At 39.1% G+C, this 21,762-nt stretch overlaps 2 protein-coding genes across 3 annotated transcripts in view; one reads left to right on the plus strand and one right to left on the minus strand.

Moving 5' to 3' along the window:
* The first annotated feature begins 1,272 nt into the window (after positions 1-1,272).
* grb2a (growth factor receptor-bound protein 2a) overlaps positions 1,273-21,762 on the plus strand; it is a 41,585-nt gene continuing 21,095 nt past the window's right edge. Inside the window, exons 1-3 of one of the 2 annotated variants that reach the window (XM_037760990.1) lie at positions 1,273-1,414; positions 2,798-2,883; positions 16,141-16,222. In XM_037760990.1, coding sequence (XP_037616918.1) covers positions 16,154-16,222 — 69 coding nt within the window. In that variant the 5' untranslated portion in view covers positions 1,273-1,414; positions 2,798-2,883; positions 16,141-16,153. Of the gene's footprint in view, positions 1,415-2,593; positions 2,701-2,797; positions 2,884-16,140; positions 16,223-21,762 lie in introns of those variants that run through there. The other variant, XM_037760999.1, reaches the window with a different exon arrangement.
* Positions 4,950-9,417, minus strand: mchr1a (melanin-concentrating hormone receptor 1a). Its single transcript, XM_037760976.1, has 2 exons — positions 8,545-9,417; positions 4,950-7,474 (listed from the first exon to the last, which is right to left on the minus strand). Exons 1-2 carry the CDS (start codon positions 8,600-8,602, stop codon positions 6,453-6,455), a joined length of 1,080 nt encoding a protein of 359 aa, XP_037616904.1. The 5' UTR covers positions 8,603-9,417; the 3' UTR covers positions 4,950-6,452.

Raw genomic sequence — 21,762 nt, forward strand, 5'->3', positions numbered from 1 at the left:
TGACTGTGACTCTGGGTTTTTCCTTGTGTTTCTTTGTGTTTTTGCCCCTACCCTGTGTATCCCTGGCCCATCCCAATGTCCCCTCCTAAGGCCTTAAGCCCTGAACCCTCAGGGACTTGACTGACGTCACCTGGTAATTGTAATAAATATGAATGGGACAGCACTTTGCGGCGACATATCACGTTACCTTGACGACGCCAATTGTGGGTTTTTATTTTACGTTTTTTATTTACTGCCTATTTGAACATCTTCCAGGCCGTACGAGACCAAAGGTAACTGTCAAATAATCAATTTTCTTGCTTTTATCAAATTAAAAGAACTGGTTAATGAATAAACCAGGTGTGTAATATAGTCTAATGCTTGCATTCCTCTTGTAAATGTAATATGTCAAAAGGTAAAGAAAGATGACAGCACATGGGTGTTCAGCTAGGCATATTTCAATTTACACAGAAACATTAACATTAAGGATTTAAGATGGAACATAAAAAACACATGAAATCAGAGGAATGCAAGCATTAGACTATATTAGACACCTGGTTTATTCATCAATCAGTCCTTTTAATTTTACTAAATGAAGTTTGACAAAAACAAGTAAATACATTTTTTGACAGTTACCTCTAGTCTCGTAAGGCCAATGCCTGGAAGATGTTCAAAAAGGCAGTAAAAAACGCCGTAAAGTGCTCTCCCATTCATATTTATACCACTTCAAGCCCTTGCAGCCTGTCACACTCAACCATTTAGCAGGTGACATCAGTCAAGTCCCTGAGGGTTCAGGGCTTAAGGTCTTAGGCGGGACACTGGAATTGGGCCAAAATGTCTACGAGAGAGCCCTCAAGGACTTTGACGATTTGACAGTGGAACAGCCCTAAACCCTCACAGACTTTGCGGGAACACACCTCAAAGTCTGTGAGTCTGTGAGTGTGGAGATTGGTATTGGGCCCATGCTTTTCTGGCTATTCCCACAATCCTCTGGGCAGCGGATATATGAGCGAAAAGGGTCAAAGTTCAAGGCACGATGTTATGACGAAGTAGTAGGTCCCAATTTTATGCATACTCATGCAACAGTAAGTACTTTGTAAGGGCAGCTGTGATATGGAGTAAAAGGAAAAAAGAAAAAAGTATGTGATTTGGAACCTATAGCCCAATCCTCCTCCCTTGTGTGTCCTTGTCCTCTGCTCCCAATTACCACTGATTACTCACACACCTGCCTTCTATCAAGCTCATCATGCAGTGATGTTAATCCTATTTCAAGCTGCAGGGGCAGAGCTGGGCGGTGGCAGCTGGGGCTCCAGCTTTGAATGCTTTCTCAAAAGCCCTGAATCTTTTACCTTCAACTTTGTGTAAACTCTGACTGGACTGGCAAATCAATGGAGCTGAAGTTCTATTACTGGGGATATATCGCCATCTGTAACAGGTCTGCCCTAACATTGTCATGGGGGTTGTTGTCTTGTGTGTGTCGTGTTTCATGCAGTTGTGTCACCTCAGTGAGCTAGATAGTTAACTAACTAGCTTATGGACTATGGAAGCTTTTATTCCAGGGATAAATAAATGAAGCTGAGAGAGTGAGAGAAGAAAAGAGGAGGAAAGGAGAACGGAGTGAGGAGTAGATCAAATAAAGTAGGATAATAATATATGCCCATGTTGTTTATCCTACTGTGCTATACCCTAAAGAAATCTAATATAATTGGGTAAATGTTCTTCTGTTAGCCTAATATTCAATTCAGAGTATTGAAGACCACCTTTACTTGGTTGTTTTGCAGATTATTATGGCATTTTAATTCAAATGTAGCAGATTTATCAGCTAAATCAACACATTCTCACTCCCAACTCGTCAAATACTGCCGCTTGGTCGGAGACCGACGGACAGGGTACCCCTCTTGCGTTACTTTTGGACGGACCGGGGACGGCGTGTCAATATACGCTCATTACACGCATAGTGTCCTTTCAAAATAAACTTCTGTTTTCACAGGAAGTTTGGTTTAGGCAACACAACCACTTAGGATTAGGTAACAGTCGTGGTTGACTCGACTTACGTGACTAACGACGTAAGTGACAAAATAAGTTACTTTTAGTTTCACAGGGGGCACAAACTCTGGTCTCCTGGTTGGGAGTCTTGTGTTTGTTTGACCGATCCACAACTCCTCCTACCCGCCCTTAACCGGACTATCACACGATTAATACTACGTCTCTTGCTCCGACCGTCGCTGCCCTATCGGCGGTGTTTGATGAGTTGGGAGTGAGACCGGGTTTGCCAAATGTTCATTCTGTCAACTCTAATCCAGCATAGTATCACAAAAATAGGTTTCAACATCGATAATGCTGTTTATGCCAAATTCCCACCTTACCTATGTATGTTGTGTAACCTAAAAATGATAAAAAAAAAAAAAAAATGTTACCTCTTTTTAGGTGGCAGGAGTGAAAATTAGTCATCCTCATTTGTTATGTTACGGGTTCAGAATGATGAAGACAGTTAGAGAATATTAGATACAAAATAGGATGGAGGCTCTACAGGCTGTTTTTTTCCTTGGCAACAATCATGTTTTTCTCAAATGATAACCAGATTTTCGGGCGTTCTTTTATCTTAAATGGCTTGAAAGCGCATGTAGCTGCTGTAAATTTGAGCAAGCCCCTGGACCTGAATGTTAACAACGTCTGGCTCCGCCGCTGACTCATCTCCAGATCGTTCTGTCGGCTACAGTGGTAGTTTTACATCTCAGGCTGCTCCTTGGGTTCTAATTTTTGTGCAATATCTCATGTGTTTGTTGCTCTGCCTCATCCTGTTTTCCTTGTTCTTTAGGATCATCATCTACAGCCTGCCTCCTCACTTTGCATTCCAAGCCACCTCAGCAAACATCTTTCCCTCGCCTCGTCTTGTGCAACATGGTAATGTCAATGAGAGATTCTGAATGCCATCCACATGCTTTTGTAGAGTGAATGAGGGCTTTTTCTTTAGTCAAGAGTATGAAGCAGCGGGGGTACAGCATGGCCTTTCATCTGCAGTCTCTAAACCTACATGTTCTTTGAAAGATGCACAAGTACACTTCAAACCGAGATCATACGATACAGTAGGGATTTCAAATAATCTCATGTGGCCCTGCTGGTGGTGCTCTCTCGCTCCATCTCTCCTCTCCATCTGCTCTTATCCATTGATGATGAAACGCCTGAGACTTACATATAATATCCTGCTCCTGTGTAGACGGTCTCCTTGTTTGCATGGAAACCAAATGTTTGAAGACACATTGACACACATGTCATTTATTGAAGAGATCATGTCATGTACCTGGAAGATCTGAGTTAAAGTCTTTATCAGACCACAGGATGCATCCGCAGGAGTCCTGAGCTCCAGCAAAAGATCTCTTATTATGTTTTTTGCTCAGAACACACACTTTTTCTGGATAGTCAAAATACTGTGTTTTGCTTTTAAAGGAACAGTGTGTAACATTTCGGGGAATCTATTGGCGGAAATGGAATATAATATTCATGACTATGTTTTCATTAGTGTATAATCACTAAGAAACTAAGAATCGTTGAGTTTTCATTAGCTTAGAATGAGCTGTTTATATTAGGGAGCAGGTCCTCTTCACGGAGTCCGCCCTCCTGCAGTCACCAGTCCTGCCGTCACCGTAGTGACACGCTTGCACAGAGTGCAAAACCGTGGTATCGCCAGCCACCGTCTAACTTCCGTTGCTCCTAAAGTAGTGTTATTATGGTAAAGATGGCCTTTGAGCGAGGCAAGCAGCGTTACCACGATTTTGCGGTTAGCGGCTCACGTTACCGCATTCTTGTAAAGGGGGCGGAGGGGTACTCAGTTGGTTGCAATGTGCAACCACACCACTAGATGCTGCCAAATCCTACACACTGCACCTTTAAACTACATTAAATTCATGAGTGACTTTTACATTATAGCAATGAGAATCTGAGCACTGAAAATATTTTACATGTGAGTGAAATCATATTGCAAAAAATAACAACCATGGTACAAACAGTAAACGATTTCGCCAAATATTTCTGTTACAGTATACATATTGATTTATTAATGCTCACAACAATACATATAAAGTGGTCCACAACTTATTGTTTTGTCAACAATTAAGCAAAGCTGCTCTTGTTTGACACAAGACTTTTTTTTCTCTTTTGCTTCATAACAGACAAGAACAACAGTTACACCAGAGTTTCTCATCCTTGGTGTTGGGACCCTACAGGGTGTCGTTTTAATCAGCAGGTGGGGGTCATGTGGGATTTCTAAGACTGACAAACAGTGTTTGATTGATTTTTTAATTTTAAAGCTTTTAAACTATATCATCAATTCTGTGTGCGATCCGTTCAGAGCTTCCTACGCCCTCTCAAAAAATACAATACAAAAATAGTTTATTCTTAAAACAACTCTAATTTCTGGCATTTCAGTCAATTTGGAGACTCAAAGAAAAGTGGGTCAGAAAAGGTTGAGAAACCCTGAGTTTCATATTCAGTGATTCATATATGTACATTAATAACCCTTCCCAAACATATAATTTCACCATCATCATTCTGCATATTAAGATATAAATCAGTACGACAACATTAACAACACCTCATTGGCAAAATGGCACTCTTTTATAGATTTGGCACATCATTCAGAGCAGAGCCCTTCATTTATATTCCTGCTTTGAATTTCAGACTGAATCGATGCTGAAAATGCGCCGTCATTGCCTGACAAATAACCGTTTCACTTATACAAGAGGTTCCTCACACAACTTCCGGATGTTTCCAGATGAAAAGCATTTTAATTTGTCTTTCTCTTTGGGTTGGTAAAGATGGCTCTCAGTTGCATTATTTAACACATAATAAGAGCGGTGAGTCAAACTGATTTGGGTGGAATCACTGCAGGAAATTGACAAAATCTCAAGCTGAGTTGGACGGGCTTTGTTGATCATTATGATCATAACTTTGCAAACTCCTGTTGTGACTGCTTTGTAAATTGCCAAATGGTGTTTTTTGTTTTTTTTAGACATCCTTGTAGCAGACAAACAAGCAAACAGAGAAACAAAAAACAAACTTCACATCCTTTTTTGCACATCTGTAGGCCTCTCCACTTTGATGTGAAGTCTGTTGGATTCTTTTACCAAATTCTGTCTTTTTTTTTACACCATTTAAACAACAGAAAATTAAAGCATGACTGTGATTGATGAGTAAATTAACCGTCCCTGACTGGAAGTCACCTCCTCCATGTTAAAGCACTATTACTACAGTGAAGAGTCATACAATCATCTCATTGAAAGTCATCGCATGCACTTACATTACTGTCTTTCTTTTTCCCAAAAGAGGAGAATAACTCTATTGATTATCGTAGCACAATTCCTCAAAGCAATCTTGCTAATGTGTCGGATATAATATGGACCCTTTGAAGAGGGTAATATTTAATGCATTACAGTATTTAACAATGTATGATCCGAGGCATTATGTCCAGTCTCTTTCTGTTCTTCAGAGGCGAGCTATTACATCAAAGATCACAGTAGGACACAAGAACAAACAAGAATGCATTATCAAAACCTCAATAACATCTATGCAGGTCTTTATACATAAACTCTTGATGTCCCCAAAGCTCACAACTCATTTCACACGTCTCTTTCCATTATTCAGTACAACAGTCGTATAACAGTAGTCATATACAGCTGCAAGCAACTGCTCGGTGTACCGCATGGATGCACACAGTGATATGATTTAGATGTAATTTATTTTAGAACATTTTGACCTGACGATGATACAGTCTGGAAGAAAATGTCCCCTGTTGAAGTAGTTTAAAGGATAAGTTCACTGTTTTTAGCTGGCATGAATTGAAGGAACAGTGTGTAACATTTTGTGGGATCTATTAGCAGAAATGGAATACAATATTAATAACTTTCATTAGTGTGATGAAATAATCACCTGAAACTAAGAATCATTGTTTTTCGTTAGCTTAGAATGAGCCCTTCATATCTGCATAGGGAGCGGGTCCTCTTCACATAGTCCGCCAGGTTGCTCCTCCATGTTTCTACAGTAGCCCAGAACGGACAAACCAAACACTGCCTCTAAAGAGAGCCTTTAGCGTTTTTTACGCTACCTGAAGGCCACAGTAGTTCTCCGACAAGCTTGTGAATCTGCGGTAACGTGAGCCGCAGAGTGCAAAACCGTGATACCGGCAGCCACCGTCTGATTTTCGTTGCTCCTATAAAGTAGTGTTGTTATGATAAGGATGGTCTCTGAGTGAAGCGAGGCAGGCTGATTAGTTTTTAAAAAAAAAAAATTGCAAAATTGTGCTTTGCATGATGAGGAATGATCGGAGAGAACATTTTTATTCAGATCTTGACTGAAAATTAGCAAACATGCTGTCGATTGGAGTTGATGTGCAGACATTAATGCTCAGAAACACTAATGTGTTCTCGTGCTGATGTCCCATCCACAGTGATACATAGTGAAGTCATTTTGATTTGTATTCATTGCGGGGCCATGTTGGATGGTATCATCTCCCCACAGGCCGGCTCCTGCCGAGCCCCTTCCGGTACCAGCCTCACACTCACACTGCCACCGTCCGTGGTGCTCGGGCGTACGCGGAACTTCCTGTTAACCGGGCGCACCGCTCTGAGGAACTGCCTCTTGAAGGTCTCACTGAGGACGATGTAGAGGAACGGGTTGATGCAACTGTTAGCATATCCCATGCTGATGGCTATGTTGTAGGCGTAGGAGAAAGCTAGGCTCGGGTTCTGCACCCCGAGGTGGATCAGCTGAAGGATGTAGTAAGGGGCCCAGCAGATGAAGAAGGCCAGGCAGATGGCCACCGCCATCCGGGTCACCTTCCTTGTGCGCACCCTCAAACTCCGCGGAGGCAGCGGCGCCACGCTGGTCGACATATGCTGAAGGATCTTGAAGAACACCAGGCAGATGATGGCCAAAGGTATAGCGAACGCCAAGAAGAACTGGTAAAGCGTAAACCAGTATATGTCAGTGACCGGGTCAGGCAGAAGAAGAGCGCAGGCAACAAGGCCGTCTGGTAGAGGCATCAGGCCGGCGTACATCCACACGGGGATGATGGTGAGCAAGGACAGACCCCACACCAGCCCGATGACCAGCGATGCCACGCAAGGCGTGCGGATGTAGTTGAAGCGGATGGGATGGACCGTAGCCAAGTAACGGTCGAGGGTCATCGCGGTGAGGATGTAAGTGCTGACAATCTGGCTGTTTGAGTCAAGTGCAGTGATGACCGTACACATCGCGGCTCCAAAGTGCCAGGTGCCGTTGCCCAGCAGCTGGTGGATGAGGAACGGCATCCCGAGGAGAAACAGGAGATCGACGATTGACAAATTTAAGATAAAGATGTCCGGAACAGTTTGCTTGGCGCGGCACTTGGTCCTCTTCATGATGGTGTACATGACGATGCAGTTTCCCACGATGCCCAGAAAGCAGATGATGCCAAAGATGACAGGGAGGATGGCGCTGCGGTGAAGGGCCCCATCTACAGCTAAAGAGACGAGAAGAGGAGGGAGAGCAGCAAGCACATTTTAATAACATCACACTGTATTTTATACATCGTGGACATGAAAGCATACATCGTACCAGCACGTAATAGCCATTATTAAAGGGTGCAATTTTGAAGAGCAGCAGAGTATTAACAATACTGGTTCGCCAGGGGATTATTACGTAGGCAGATCTATTATCTGATACTACAATGAGCACTTCTCAACATCTTGCTTTCAGGCTGCTGGATAATTTCAGGGTGTGATATACACACATACAGAAATCAATCATTTCTGTATGCGTGTATTTCACACCCTGAAATGATCTGTGTGTGTGTGTGTGTGTGTGTGTGTGTGTGTGTGTGTGTGTTGGCTCCTTAAACACAGCACAAAGCAAAGACAGAGGATGATCGGGGCAGAAGTCCTGGCAATTATCTTTGTAATAATCTATTTGATGTTAAGAACAGACTTTAAAATAGGTTGCTGCATGCATATATATATATATATATATATATATATATAGACAGAGAGAGAGAGAGAGGTTTATAGATATATAGATTTTTTTTCAGACATTTCTGTGACTTTTTTTCTGTTTAAAATGTACTTACACATTATATATATATGTATATATGTAAAATGTACTTACATATATATATATATATATATATATGTAATGTGTAAGTACATTTAAAAACAGAAAAAAGTCACAGAAATGTCTGTGATCTTACCAAACCCAGTCATTTTGTTTAACACTAAAATTATGTACATTAATCAATACATATAAATCCTAGAGATTACAGCAAATGAGATTAAGGTAGTCATATTTCATATTTCTCATCAAACATATCAGGCTGTGAAGGGAATTCACTGCAGCCTGAATTTTTGCAATGAAAGCTTGTATGATTTTAAAAAAAAAAAAGGATACTTGAGGATGTAGAAGAAAAAATAAAACAAAAGAAATACTCGTGCGTCCATTTGATTTTTTGTAATTGCATGCAGTTATGCCGCTTGTAAACAAGGTGTGTATACCATGTTAACTGGATTATATCACCAGTGCGCTGCTTGCCTTACCTACCTTGTGTTGTTGAATTAGTGTCTCCGAGGGAGAAATTAGAGTCGTTTAAGAAATCCATCTGTAATTCAAAGTATATCCAAGTTAAAAAGTATCACCAAGTGCCTGCTTCTGCTTCCCCAAGTCAAATGCATCTGCAGCAGCCTCCTTACTTTCAAAGAGTGAGTCCAGATATCCTATTTTTTAATAATTAAATCATTTACAGCACAAGCATTGTGCATGTTTTTTTACCATCCTATGAGCAGACCAGTGCGCTCTGCACCGCTCCTCTGTGAGGTGAGAGCATCTTCACTCGGAGTCTGTGACGAGTTGCGTCTGCGATGCAGCTGTCAGTCAAGCTGGCTGTAAAAAAAATCAGATCAGAATAATCGATTGTCCGCATCTGATATTATCTCCTCTAGAAGAAAAAGTGCGCGTGCGTAAAAGCGCTTACTTGGAGACGTTTGGATCCAAATTGTGAATATTTATTTGATGTTATCTCAAGGCGAGGTTGATGGGGAATTTGTGCGCTCATGGTTTGACCGCCAAGTATCAGACAGTATCAAAACACAGCAATGAAAGAAAAATAGAAATGAAGAATATGAACAAAAAGCTGTTCACATATTTGTCCCTGGGGGATTAGAAGAAGAACTGTCCAAATACACTTTAGAAGTGTTTTTCTTTTTTGCTATTAAATGATGCTTTGACGTGTCCTGTATCCATGTTCAGTGCGCAGACGACGAGCAACAGGTGTTCCTAAGTGAATCCTGGACTCCCTCGCAAATTGCTGTCAGGTTTGATTCGTTTGAGCAGCTCCAAACTGGTCGCTTTCCTCTCTATGAAATCATAAACGAAGGTCCGCACACTGGAGCTCCCTCAAGTGCAGTTGATCGGCACATCCTTGCTGTCTTCTGTTGGTCCACCTGTCTTCAACAATGCATTGTTTTTCCCACTATGAACCACTAGATGGCCTTGCCGCCTCCCATTTGGAGTCCTCGCACGTCATCCTCATGAAAACTGAATGCGACCATGGCATGGTTCATTTGTGGGTCATAAATAGGTCGTGTGTGTGTGTGTGTGCGTGTGTGTGTGTGTTGTTTGGGTGTGTGTGTGTGTGTCCATGCTGTGCACCTCCTCCACAGGAAACCTTACATCCTGGGGAGTTTTGCATATGTTGTAAACAAACTAAATGAAGAATATTAATGCCTGTGTGCAGCACATTAGTGAGATCAAGCATCTTAAACATGTTTTGCTCTCCCTGAAGAAGGTCGTTCATTAGTGAAATATTGCATCATGTACAATAGATGAACAGAAGCCTGAATTCTAAACTAGTAAAAGTATCTGATTTCAACAGAAATCAAACTTAACGTATTAAAAATTAAATTCCTTTGCTTATAATTAATCATGTTTTGCGATTTAGGATTTGACAACATCTAGTGGTGTGGTTGCAGATTGCAACCAACTGAGTACCCTCCGCTCAGTCCTCCGAGTGCAAAACCGTGGTAACGCAGTTCGCCTCAGTCAGAGGCCATCCTTATCGTAATAACACAGGAGTCTCACAAGCGTGTCAACTACGGTGGCCTTCAAGTAACGAAATGTTACATACTATTTCTTTAAAACAGATTAAAGGTACTAGAACTTTATATGTAGATGTAGTTTATTATCAGTGATGTTGTCACTATATGATTTGTCTTTTCTCCCATAGAAACCCTGCTGCATAATGAACGAAGTCTGCTGTGATCTCGGACAACATGCCACTGCTACTCTTCTTCTTCTTCTTCTTCTTCTTCTTATTCTTATTCAAGCTCCACGCACTCACACTTTCAGTTATCAACCCGAGCCAGACCAATAACCTTCAGTAATCTAATCCACTGTTGCCCTAAAGCCCTATTCAGAGATGACTTTGTATCAAACAGTATGACGAGCTGTTTTTTCTCATTCTCTCATTCCTTCGGCCAAATCTGCATCGCTTTGTGAGGCTGTAGCGATCTGGTGGCCGATACTGGAGTGAATTGCTTCACTTGAAATTGCCTTTTTTTAGTTCTTTCCTCGTTCCTTCTTTCTCCACATGAAGCCCACTTTGCACCAACTTTCTACATTTTCTATGCTGTCAATAACACTTGGTCTCATTTTCAGTTTTCCTTCATTTAATGGGATAGAGGCTGCAGCGGATCACAGCATATCATTCATTCATTTGGCTTAGCGCCCACGCCATATCAGTAAGCTGCGCTGTATGTACTGACATCTGGTGAGGAAGTCTCAGTTCCTTTCTAATTTTGTACATAAATGACACTAAATGACTGCCTAGCATCATCAGTAGTCATTAGATGTCTTCCTTACACTCCTTGACTCCCTTCACTCGACAGTCCTCAAACGCCCTTCTCACATAATTTAAAATGCATACCGGTGAACTCTTGTTTACTCTCACAGCTCCAGTATGCTTGTCCTAAGCTTTTAAGACTTTGATTAAACTTCTCTCACTTCTATCCAATCCTCCCAAGAGACATCTTCTTGGACATTTAAATCTATGTCCTTGATCTTTTGGTCTGAGGATTTAGTTTCAATCTATGAGGAGAGGTGGTTTTGATGTAGTGCAACATGACCCCGCTATATCGACTCTCCTCATGCCGCCACTCCACATTCTCTTATCAAACCGTACTCCCAAAAAGCACAAAATGTTTTGAAAATATTTATCTAACTTTTGCTTCTTCTGTGGCAACAGAATAAGGAGACAGGAGTGTGTAATACTGGAATGTGTCCAATTGCATCCTAATGCATAATCGACTGTGTGATGAAGTAACGTTGTGAAACTGTGACACTCAACACATGCGGCTCTACATAATGCATCACGTCGCAGCGATATTTCTCTGTAAGGTGTTTTTGATAAATGCTGAAAGCGGTGGAGTCATGTGGCTTTTTGAGAGGTACAGGGAGGACAAATCTGTTGTATCCGGTTTTTCTGTGCTAAGGTTTTGACATATCTGCTACTGCTGATATGACAGAGTTGAAAGAAATTACGTCTGTGCTGCTCATAAAACTGAAAAATGACTCCATAAAGAAATCAGCAGCCAATGTGTCATTCCAGAATAAAATGTCTCCATTACTTTGAATAATCAACAGAGCACTTTCAATGACTGGCGGCGCGTCTGTCATCAGGATGCTTCCCTGTGGAGGTATTCAGGGCACGTCCCACTGGGAAAAGACCCAGGGTCAGAGCAACAACACATTTGTAGGATATTAATATGCATTCTTTGATCATTTTCAGTGGGCAACCTCCGGGTCTGAAATATTAAGCCAATGCTGAAGTGCCTTAAACTTGCATTCTTTCTAATAGCCAGCAGGGAGTGACTCCAATTGTATAGAAGTCTATGAGAAAATGAGCCTACTTCTCACTTGATTTATTACCTCAGTAAACATTGTAAACATGAGTTTATGGTCTCAATCACTAGTTTCAAGTCTTCTTCAGGGCGTGGCTACCTTGTGATTGACAGGTCGTTACCACGACGTTGTTCGTTCTGGGAGTTGTCTACACTTTCATCTTACAACTTTAACCCTTTCACAGTTTGTTTTCAGTTCATGAAAGTTAATTGTAACATTTTGATTGCCTAAAAATGTCTTATTCAGCGTTCGGTTGTACTTAGCTCCACCCTCTCGTGTCACGCCTGGTTGCCAAAAAAGCCAAGATGGCGACGGACGAAAACCAAGATGGTGACGGCCAAAATGCCTTCAAAGCGACAGTCCACAAACCAATGGGTGACGTCACGGTGACTACGTCCACTTCTTATATACAATCTATGGCCATTTGCCATAACTGTGTTTGAATAGCTGTGTCCCAATTCAGGGGCTGCGACCTTCTTTGGAGGACGCAGCCTACCAAGTCCATGAAGGCTCAGCAGAACAGAGAAGCCTCCGAAATGGGACGCTCTGGTCTACGGAGGATTTCCCATTTGCTTCACCAGCTATTTCAAAGCTCCTGCCCGAAAGAGCCCGAGAGTTTTCAGGATGCACCAGTTGGATCCTCCAAAACCAGGAAAAGAAAGGTTGCATTTCACAGACGAGTCTCTGATGGGATGAGACAGCCTTGTCGCAGCCGCTGTAACGCATTCGGTTTTCAAATGTAACCTTTGGAGGATGCGTCCGCTGAATGGGGACTCCGCTAATGTCACTATGATGAACATTGTGTTGCTAGTAGCAACCTCTACTGGCCCAGATCCATAACGGTACTTAAGATTTCTCTTCTGATTGATTTGGCAACCACCTGAGTCATAATTCATAATTAGATCTGGGAAGAACAGAAGTTATGAAATGTGCCTGTATGTTTTTCAAACATTGCTTCCAACAGGTTTGTTTCTACAGCACTGCCATGCATAAGCACACTGAGGGGAAAACACAGCCTGTCATCAATCTGCCATTCTTCAGTCAGGCCATCACTCCCTGGGATCTACGGTAGTGTCAGCCATGTGGAAACTTGACATTCACCTGATTCAACCATTATAAAACTTGGAAATGCCCTAGCAAGAGAAAAGGTCACTGCAGCTGCTGTGATTAAATGGATAAATCAGATTAAGTGGCAATTAGAGCTGCTGTAATTAGTGCAGCCCAGCTTCAACAGCTAGATATATATCAACTGTTGTGTGAGGACAAATTGCTAGTAAATGGTTGCACACTACTCCTAAACACTACAATACTTCTAAATACCATACTCTTAAATATCAAACATGTTATTTATAAACATTATGTCATATTCATCCTCACATATATCAGAAAATCCATCACCTATACGTTAAAAAATATTACTTTAAGGTAGAGGAAAAAGGAAAGAAGAAATATTTAATATATGTACAATAGCTGGGTTTTAAAACACCCTTCTAAATAAGTTATCTATATCAAATCCAAAAATGGAAAGAGCATGAATGAATGATGAATAAATATGGGACGAAGATCAAAGCAGGATCGAAACGTAGTCAATAAAAATATGGAGTAGTGTGCAGGTGTTACTGATGCTGTTCTAATAACCTCGCAGCTACTTGATGTGCGTATATCTTCTTCAAAAGGATATATTGCTAGTCTAATGAAATTGTTATGGTGTATGTGTTAGCAAACAATTTCCTGATTACACATCCAGCAGTCAGCACTACACACTCATCTTGTTGGAGTCGAGTGGGGGTGGATTCTTTGGACTCCTGACAAATGTACACTCAGTCCCAAGCTTGCTGGATGTTCCTTTTCCCTCACAAGTCAGTGATTGACTCGGTTATTCTGTGCCGAGCAGGTGTCATACCCTTTTATTTGTGGGTCCATTAGAGTTTGTACAACAGCCATACATCTATGAGCTCGTGGGACAATTCCTCGGTGTGTTTGGTATTTTGAAGTGACCCTTTCACATTCTGATTACAGGTTTGTGAAAAACTGAGGTGTGACTGCGGTGCAGTCAGAGTGTCATAGATGAAAGGCTTTTGTGACAACAAAGATCAGTGGTGGAATGTAACTCAGTACATTTTCTCAAGAACTTTACTTAAGTACAAATTCAGGGTACTTGTACTTTACTTGAGTATTTCCATTTTATGCAACTTTATGCTTCTACTACACTACATCTCACAGGCAAATGTACTTTTTACTCCACTGCATTGGTCTGACAGCTTTAGTTACTTACTCAGATTACAATTTTTCAAAGGCTTCCTGTCCGTCAAAAATCATGTATCTCCAAATTTGGTGATTTTTAATTTTTCTGATAAACTGAAGGATTAAAATGATCCTATTTCTTAAGCTAAATAAACTATTTGAACATGTGGATATGTCAAATAATATATGTTGTTTTCAAATTAGCTGATCTACTCCACTGTTTCCCAAACTTTTTTTCTCTTTATATTACCTTGAATAGGTAAACCAGCCATTTTGAAGAGATATACGTTTGAGGAATCAAAACTTTATTTTATGCATGTGTTATTGAAAACATATACACATGTTAAATACTTTATAAATAATACCAAATAAATGCATTTAGGCGGAGTTAACAGGCTCTGTTTATTTGTCTGACTGTACGCTGCCTTTCATATTAGATTCATTGTTATAAGTAGGCTACAATTATCAGAACAATACGAACCTTCAGGCTCCTTCATGTGGCTCAAAAGTGTACTGCAGATATAAATGTTAAAATACGATGGACGAAATTCTGTAAATTTATGTGGCGACCCTAATAAAATCTCCTGCGACCCACCTGTGGGCCCCGACCCAGTCTTTGGGAATGACTCCACAATCTTCCATGTACCATGTATGTATATCACTACTACTGGACCCCAGTAGGTTATATATTCTCTAAAAGATACTGCAGCTGGGGGATGCTTGTCCATGCGCAGTTTGTATTCTGCAAACATTATGATTTAGGAAATTATCTGCTTTCCACCCAATCACTGAAGAATTAGACACAGATGGCAATAATTATGGCAAATTATTCTAAGGAATTGAAAGACGTCTGCAGAGTCTCATTTTAAGGACTGAGTGACACGAGTTTCTGTATAATGAAAGAATGTCACACAGGATGTGTGTCAGGTGAGAAAACTACTTCATCAGTTGGGCCATGTATATTTTATGTACACATATATAAATGTATAAGTGAAAGGATGAAGTGGAAGCACATTGATATTGATCGCTTCTGTCTCAGGATTGTAGCCTCTTTTTCTATATTTTGCTTTAGAATATACTCACTGTTTTTACATATCTGCTACTTTCGTAATGTATTTATGTATTTTATTGTATTGTTTTATATCATAATTGTGTTGTACTGGAGTGCTTGCTGAAGCATTGTATTGATATTAGGTCACTTATTCGTAATAACCTGCCCAGGGACCACAGATGAAAATTAGCTCATTAGTTAACTCACACATTTACACTGAGCTGGAAACTGAAATGTTGATTAATATGCACTGTCCCTGGTAAATAAATAAATAGATAAATAAATAAATTAATACATTAATAAATAAATAAATACATAAATAAATACATTAATAAATTAATAAAACTACTCTGTATTTTGATGGACCTTTTGTTGCTGTATGTTTGGAAAAGGTATATTTTTTATTTTGTTTTATTGTTTTTTTTATGCAGGCTACAGCACTGATGTTATATTTCAAAAATAAAAATTGCAAGTCATAAACAAAGGAAAATGCTGATTGCATCATTATTTCACAGCCTGTTTGATGTAATGTCAGAGCTGGTAAGAATGGCTACTCTTTTATAGTCTATGCTTCAGAAGTCAACACACAATTTATCTCATGCAGTCTCTTGTAAAAAATAATGTTTTATTTGGTGTGATGCACATTTTTGTTGTTTGTCACCACTGGTCCATCAGAGTTATTATTACTACTAGGATGTCAAAACTCACATTCCTTTACTTACTGAACAAGTCTTTCCCGTCTTAAGCCATTGGCTAATTGATGAGATGGCGCGTTCTAATTGGTCGAGGGATGCAACCAATCACAGCGCTTGCTTCCTCCTCGGGTCACCTCCTCCTTCCGTTTGCACGAGCTCAGTGACGTATAAAGCCCGTAGTACATCAGTGTACTTTAGTTTATGCAACAATAACTGATTCAAACTTTAAAGTCTCGGTCTGTCCTCTGCCAGGTGTTTCTTCTCCATGGAGGCCATAGTCATTAACGACTTTACTGCACAAACAGACGATGAACTGAGTGTCATGCGTGGATCAGTAGTAGAGATGAGACATTTGTTATTTGTTTATGAATCGACAAGTCACTGAAGAAAACGCAGCTTCTAGATTTTTAAGGACAACTTACTTTTATTTACTTTAAGATTTATTAATTCATGTGTGCTTCCCAGTTACAGTTTTAGCATTTATACTTCTCTCTGTCTTTTTTTAATTTTTTACAATCAAATTATGGTTTAGGCCTATAATTGATTTCATCCTGTTCTTTTGCCTGTATGGAGAACGGAACCTTCCAAAATAAATGACTCAATAAATACATGAATAAATAAATATGTCATTAAATGTAGCAAAAATGATATTAAAAACAAATGTAGCCATTAATTAATTGATTGAATGTGACATAAATTGATAGTTCTGTTTTAATATGCTTCTTTATTTATTTATCTTTGTATTAATTCCCTAATTTATTTACTCTTATGTTTGATTTTCCCCTGTATGTATTAATTTTTATTAATTTTTAACTTTATTTATTTATTTTTGCATTTATTTTGTATTTATTTTATATTTATTTTTAAATGCATGTATTTATTTATGTATTTTGTGCATGTATTTGTTTTATTTATGCATGATTTTCCCCTTCATCCCTTAAACATATTTATTTATGCATTCTTTTCTTTATGTATTTATTTTTGCATTTTTGCCTCATTATGCAAATGAGTGGACTGTCACTCAACATGTGTCATGGGGTCAGAGTACATAGATGGACTATATGCTAGCCAGCTGGCTGCACTCTATCTTTGGCTCCTTACAGCAGGACGTCGACCTGCTGCTGCTACCCCAGTCGCTGCCTGGTACTGGTACAGGTGTGCAGATCAACCGTCTGAAGCTGAACTGTATAAATAAGGGGGTGCTTAAATAATTAAATGAAAAAAATGCATAGATAAATACATACATTTAAAAATAAATTAAAAAAAAAAAGAGTAAATAAAAAAAATTAGGCAAAAATAAATACATACAAAATTAATAAAAAATATAAAATAAATACATAAATTAATAAAAGGGAAAATCAAAAAGAATAGTAAATAAATAAGGAAATTATTACAAATATAAATAAATAAAGCAGCAAATTAAACCAGAAATATCAATTTATGTCACATTTCATCAATTAATTCATGGCTGCATTTATTTTTAAAATTATTTTTGCTACTTTTAATGACATATTTATTTATTTATCGAGTCATTTATTAATTTATTTTTTATTTTGTCAGGTTTCGTCCTCCATATGCTTGTTCTACTTTACTTAAAGTATTATGCTGGGATACATTTTCTATTTGAATATTTAAACATTTTAAAGTCGACATATGAGGTGTATGTACAATATGTCAGATAGATATGTTGATGTGCAAGATGTACTGTAATGCATACTTGTTTAAACTATTATACATACATACTATACTATACATATACTGTTTTAGCTATTTTACACAGAGTGGGCCTAAAATAACAAGTAGTGGGTGTGTGAGTTTAAATCTGGCAGACACCACAGTTTCCATGTCCGGGTCTGTCAGTTTTTTTTTTCTCTCACATCAGTTATGACAGAAAAAGTCCAATCTAATGAGGATCCAAATAAACAAACATTTGGATATCATTCAAATTTAACAAACACTCTCCAGTTTGGGGTTAGACGTCTACTATTCTTTGGTTGTTAAAGCAGCAGTTGCAAATTGAGACAACTGGAGGAGAAATTCAATAGTAACAAAGCAAAACACATCACCAGAAAAAACATATAAATTCAATCTCAGTACCTGGCAAAGTGTCGTCGTTTGTATTGCTCATCAACGCTTCCAGAGGGCTGATATATCGTTATTATTTAGTCACTTTGGAGGACATAAATAGAATGGCAGTAATTGCTTCTGCTGTTAAAATTAAGAGGCTTGTGTTCGAGACAATGTGTTTTAACCTTTTGCAGAATCTGTGGTTCACAGACTAATCAGCTGCTCTTTGTGCTGCACTGTTGATGTTTAAGGGTTACGTTTTGCAAATGTCTTTCTTCAAAATAGTGCCTTGGTCTTTAACCCAGACATAGTTACACCTGCCTGGGTGATAACTCAGTAATTCTGTTTTCTCCATATATAATAGTGAAAATATTCCTATATGGCCTTACTGTAGTTGTCGTTGACAGTTTTCACATTTACATGACTGACGAGTTAAATTGACAATGTGTCACAATGTGAAATTTTGATTTAATAAAGAACCTTTCTTTTAAATTTAAGAAAGACTTACAGTAAAACTAGGCCTGTCAATTGATTAAACTGTTTAATTGTGATTAATCGTATGATTGTTGATTGCAGTTAATCGCAAATTAATTGCACAGTATTTAGCTATTCACAATGTAACTTAAAGGGAGATTTGTCAAGTATTTAATACTCTTATCAACATGGGAGTGGGCAAACTTGCTTGCATAATGAAAATGTATGCATCTATTTATTATTGGAAATCAATTAACAACTCAAAACAATGAAAAATATTGTCCAGAAACCCTCACAGGTACTGCATTTAGCATAAAAATATGCTCAAATCATAACATGTCAAACTCAAGCCCAACAGACATCAACAGCTGTCAGTGTGCTGACTTGACTATGACTTGTCCAAACTGCATGTGATTACCCATAGAACCATGTTTCATTCACATATCTTGAGGTCAGAGGTCAAGGGACCCCTTTGAATATGGCCATAACAGGTTTTCCTCGCCAACATTTAGTGTATCTTCAGAGCGTCATTTAGCCTCCTTCGCGACAAACTAGTATGACATGGTTGATATTAATGGATCCCTTAGGTGTTTCTAGTTTCATATGATGCCATTATGTTCACTCTGGCTTTAAAACTGAGCCCGTTAATGCTTTAAATCCGTTCAAACATTTGTGTATTAAAACGTTATTATCGCGTTAACTTTGACAGCCCTAAGTAAAACACAAGAATATTAATGACAAGTTAATGCTGTGTGAAATTCACACAACTGAATATTGGCATAATACCCCACCCCAATTACACCTAAAGTGCACAAATATGCCAAAACTGCATCAGCGCTCTACTTTTCTCTCAGATGATTGATGCTGTGAAAAGGAAACACACGGTTGTAAATACACACACACACATATCTGTCTGACTGACTAAAAGTATTACTTGTGATGCCCACAGCAGGCAAAACAACACGTCTCCATCTGTCACTCCGTCTGGTAGTTGGTAAATTAAGGCCGCTGATTATTAGTTTCAGCAGACAAAATTCTTCATTTGAAGCTTTTCAAGCTTCCTCCTTGAGAAAGGTACCAGACTGAATGTGTCTCGGGGGTCTGTGTTTGTCTGATACATATTTAAAGATTGAGAGTGTCAATGTGTGTTTTGGTGCAGCAACAAATAATTGGCTTTTAATAGCAATTCCCACTACGGCCCTGATATCAGAGCTCCACTTAGTCTTGTCTGTCAGCTTCTTGGGACAGCTCTGTTGTAAGTTGTTATGCAGGCCAGATCGCAGGGAAAAGTCAGTGGATAAAAAGAGAGCATAGAGAAATGAATTTGGAGCAGCATCAGGAACGTTGCCTGCTCTTGTTCCAAATTGAATATCAGAGGATGTGTTGCCCTTCCTGGATTCATCACGCTGCTTGGTTTGGTTTTGGCATCAGGCCTTTTTACTGTGAATGTCTCCCTAAATGAGTACTGATCATATTAAACTATGTGATTCAGTTACTCCTCTAAAACTGTGGAAGAGATGTGTGGTGATGTGGCACTTAAATGCCTCTCTCATTTCAAGAGTTGGCCTCTACAGATAAAGATGATGAATTGCTTTTGGCAGTGTTTTTATATTTTTCATCATTAAAACCTGCAGTAGGCAGAATATTTTTGGCATCATTGTGCAAAAAATCCATAATAACCTTTCAGCATATTGTAATTCAAGTGCTCTCAGAGAAAACTAGACTTCTGCACCTCCTCATGGCTCTGTTTTCAGGCTTGTGACGGGAGACTTTGGCCAATCACAGGTAATTTCAGAGAGAGAGCGTTCCTATTGGCTGTGCTCTGGCTGGTGGGCGGTGCTTGGTATTTCCTCGACTGATCTCAATATGGCTGCCGGGTCACAAACTTTCTCATTTTACAGCTAAACAGTACACTACAAGATGTTTCTGAAAACATTTGAGGTGAGAAATAGGCATTACAGTAACAGAATATTGATTCATATTTGATCAGCGCTGCCTAGTTTGACCGTTTGATCGGAGTACGCGAGTGATTGACAGCTGCTCAGAGACGGCAAGGCTCCAGCTCGGCTCTGATTGGTTGTTTTCCTCCGGTCTGTGAAATCTTACAGATGCCATTAGGAGCACCGGAGGACACAGAGGCACATGATTTTTTTCTATGTTACTGCTTTAAGTTCTTCTTTAACCCAACAATCAATCAAATGAAAAGAAGAGATGTTAATTTGAGCACTTGTAAAAAAAAAAAAAAAAAAAGATGTGTCTGAATTAGTCTAGCAGTCTGATAATAACATTCTAGCTTCTTGACATTTCCTTGCATTGCAACATTTTTCCCACAAAAGCCTAAAGTGGTTAATTGGATGAGGTTTTTTTTTTCACTCTAATATGCTTTGAAGCATGTCATGTTTCAGTGCAATAAGTGGGAAATTCTTTCTCTTTGCAGTAGATACCCAGTCAAAGTAAAGAATGTGCTGCACAGAAGGACAGTCAGACTGCTTTGGGCTTAAAGCATATAGTTCAATATAGAATAGAATAGGAAATACTTTGTCTACTTTTTGCATGCAAAAGGCAGACATTTGTCCTTGGTTTGCTTGTGCAAAATCTGTTATATATAAATAATTGTTTGTAGAGAACTTTTCAAACCAAAGGGCACTCTGTGCTTTACAAAAATACTGTTGACAATAATTAAATATTGGCGAGGCATACAACTGATAAAATCAGAAGTACAGATGAAAAGGTGAGTCTGAAGAGTCTGTTTTTCCTCCACCAAGGTTAATACTTTGCTCCCCCTTTAGATTTAAGTTGAGATTGGATGATGACAAAACGCCCTTGTTTGTCCTTAGAGAAACTGCTGTTCAATGTGTTATAAGCAAACAAAAGAATTTTAACTAAGATCTTGAATGGTAACCAGTGTGGTGAAATGACATTTTGGCTCCCACCAAACACCAGAGATTCCTTCGTATGTCATGATTGTAGACGATTCCTTAAGCCCTCAAGACAAACTGTATAATGAGATAAACTGAGATTAACATTTTTAGGAAGGGCCATTCTATCCTTAATTACACCCAAACTACAGCGGTAGATTGTGACATTTTTCAGGAACAGTGCAGTTCTGATAAAAATTGCGTTGCTAAATCAATATTTTTTTGTACCATCATGAGACATTCAGCTTTGTTGTAGAGACCAAGAACTTCTGTATGAAAGAATGAGACTTCCTTGATCCCAATTTCTTGCAAGAAAAAAAACTCGAAATATCTTCTGAAATTGAGAGAGGGAGGGAGAAAGATAAAAAGAAAGAACGAACAATTGCTTACTTTTCTGAGTTCAAACAGGTTCAGT

This window comes from Sebastes umbrosus, chromosome 3, assembly GCF_015220745.1.
Source record: "Sebastes umbrosus isolate fSebUmb1 chromosome 3, fSebUmb1.pri, whole genome shotgun sequence".
Classification (NCBI taxonomy): domain Eukaryota; kingdom Metazoa; phylum Chordata; class Actinopteri; order Perciformes; family Sebastidae; genus Sebastes; species Sebastes umbrosus.

Bases quoted from the DNA above. Each gene is read 5' to 3' on its own strand.
- mchr1a (XM_037760976.1), bottom strand. From the start codon at position 8,602: ATGGATTTCTTAAACGACTCTAATTTCTCCCTCGGAGACACTAATTCA. The intron at 7,475-8,544 runs GTAGGTAAGGCA...TCGTCTCTTTAG, and splicing joins CACTAATTCAACAACACAAG to CTGTAGATGGGGCCCTTCAC.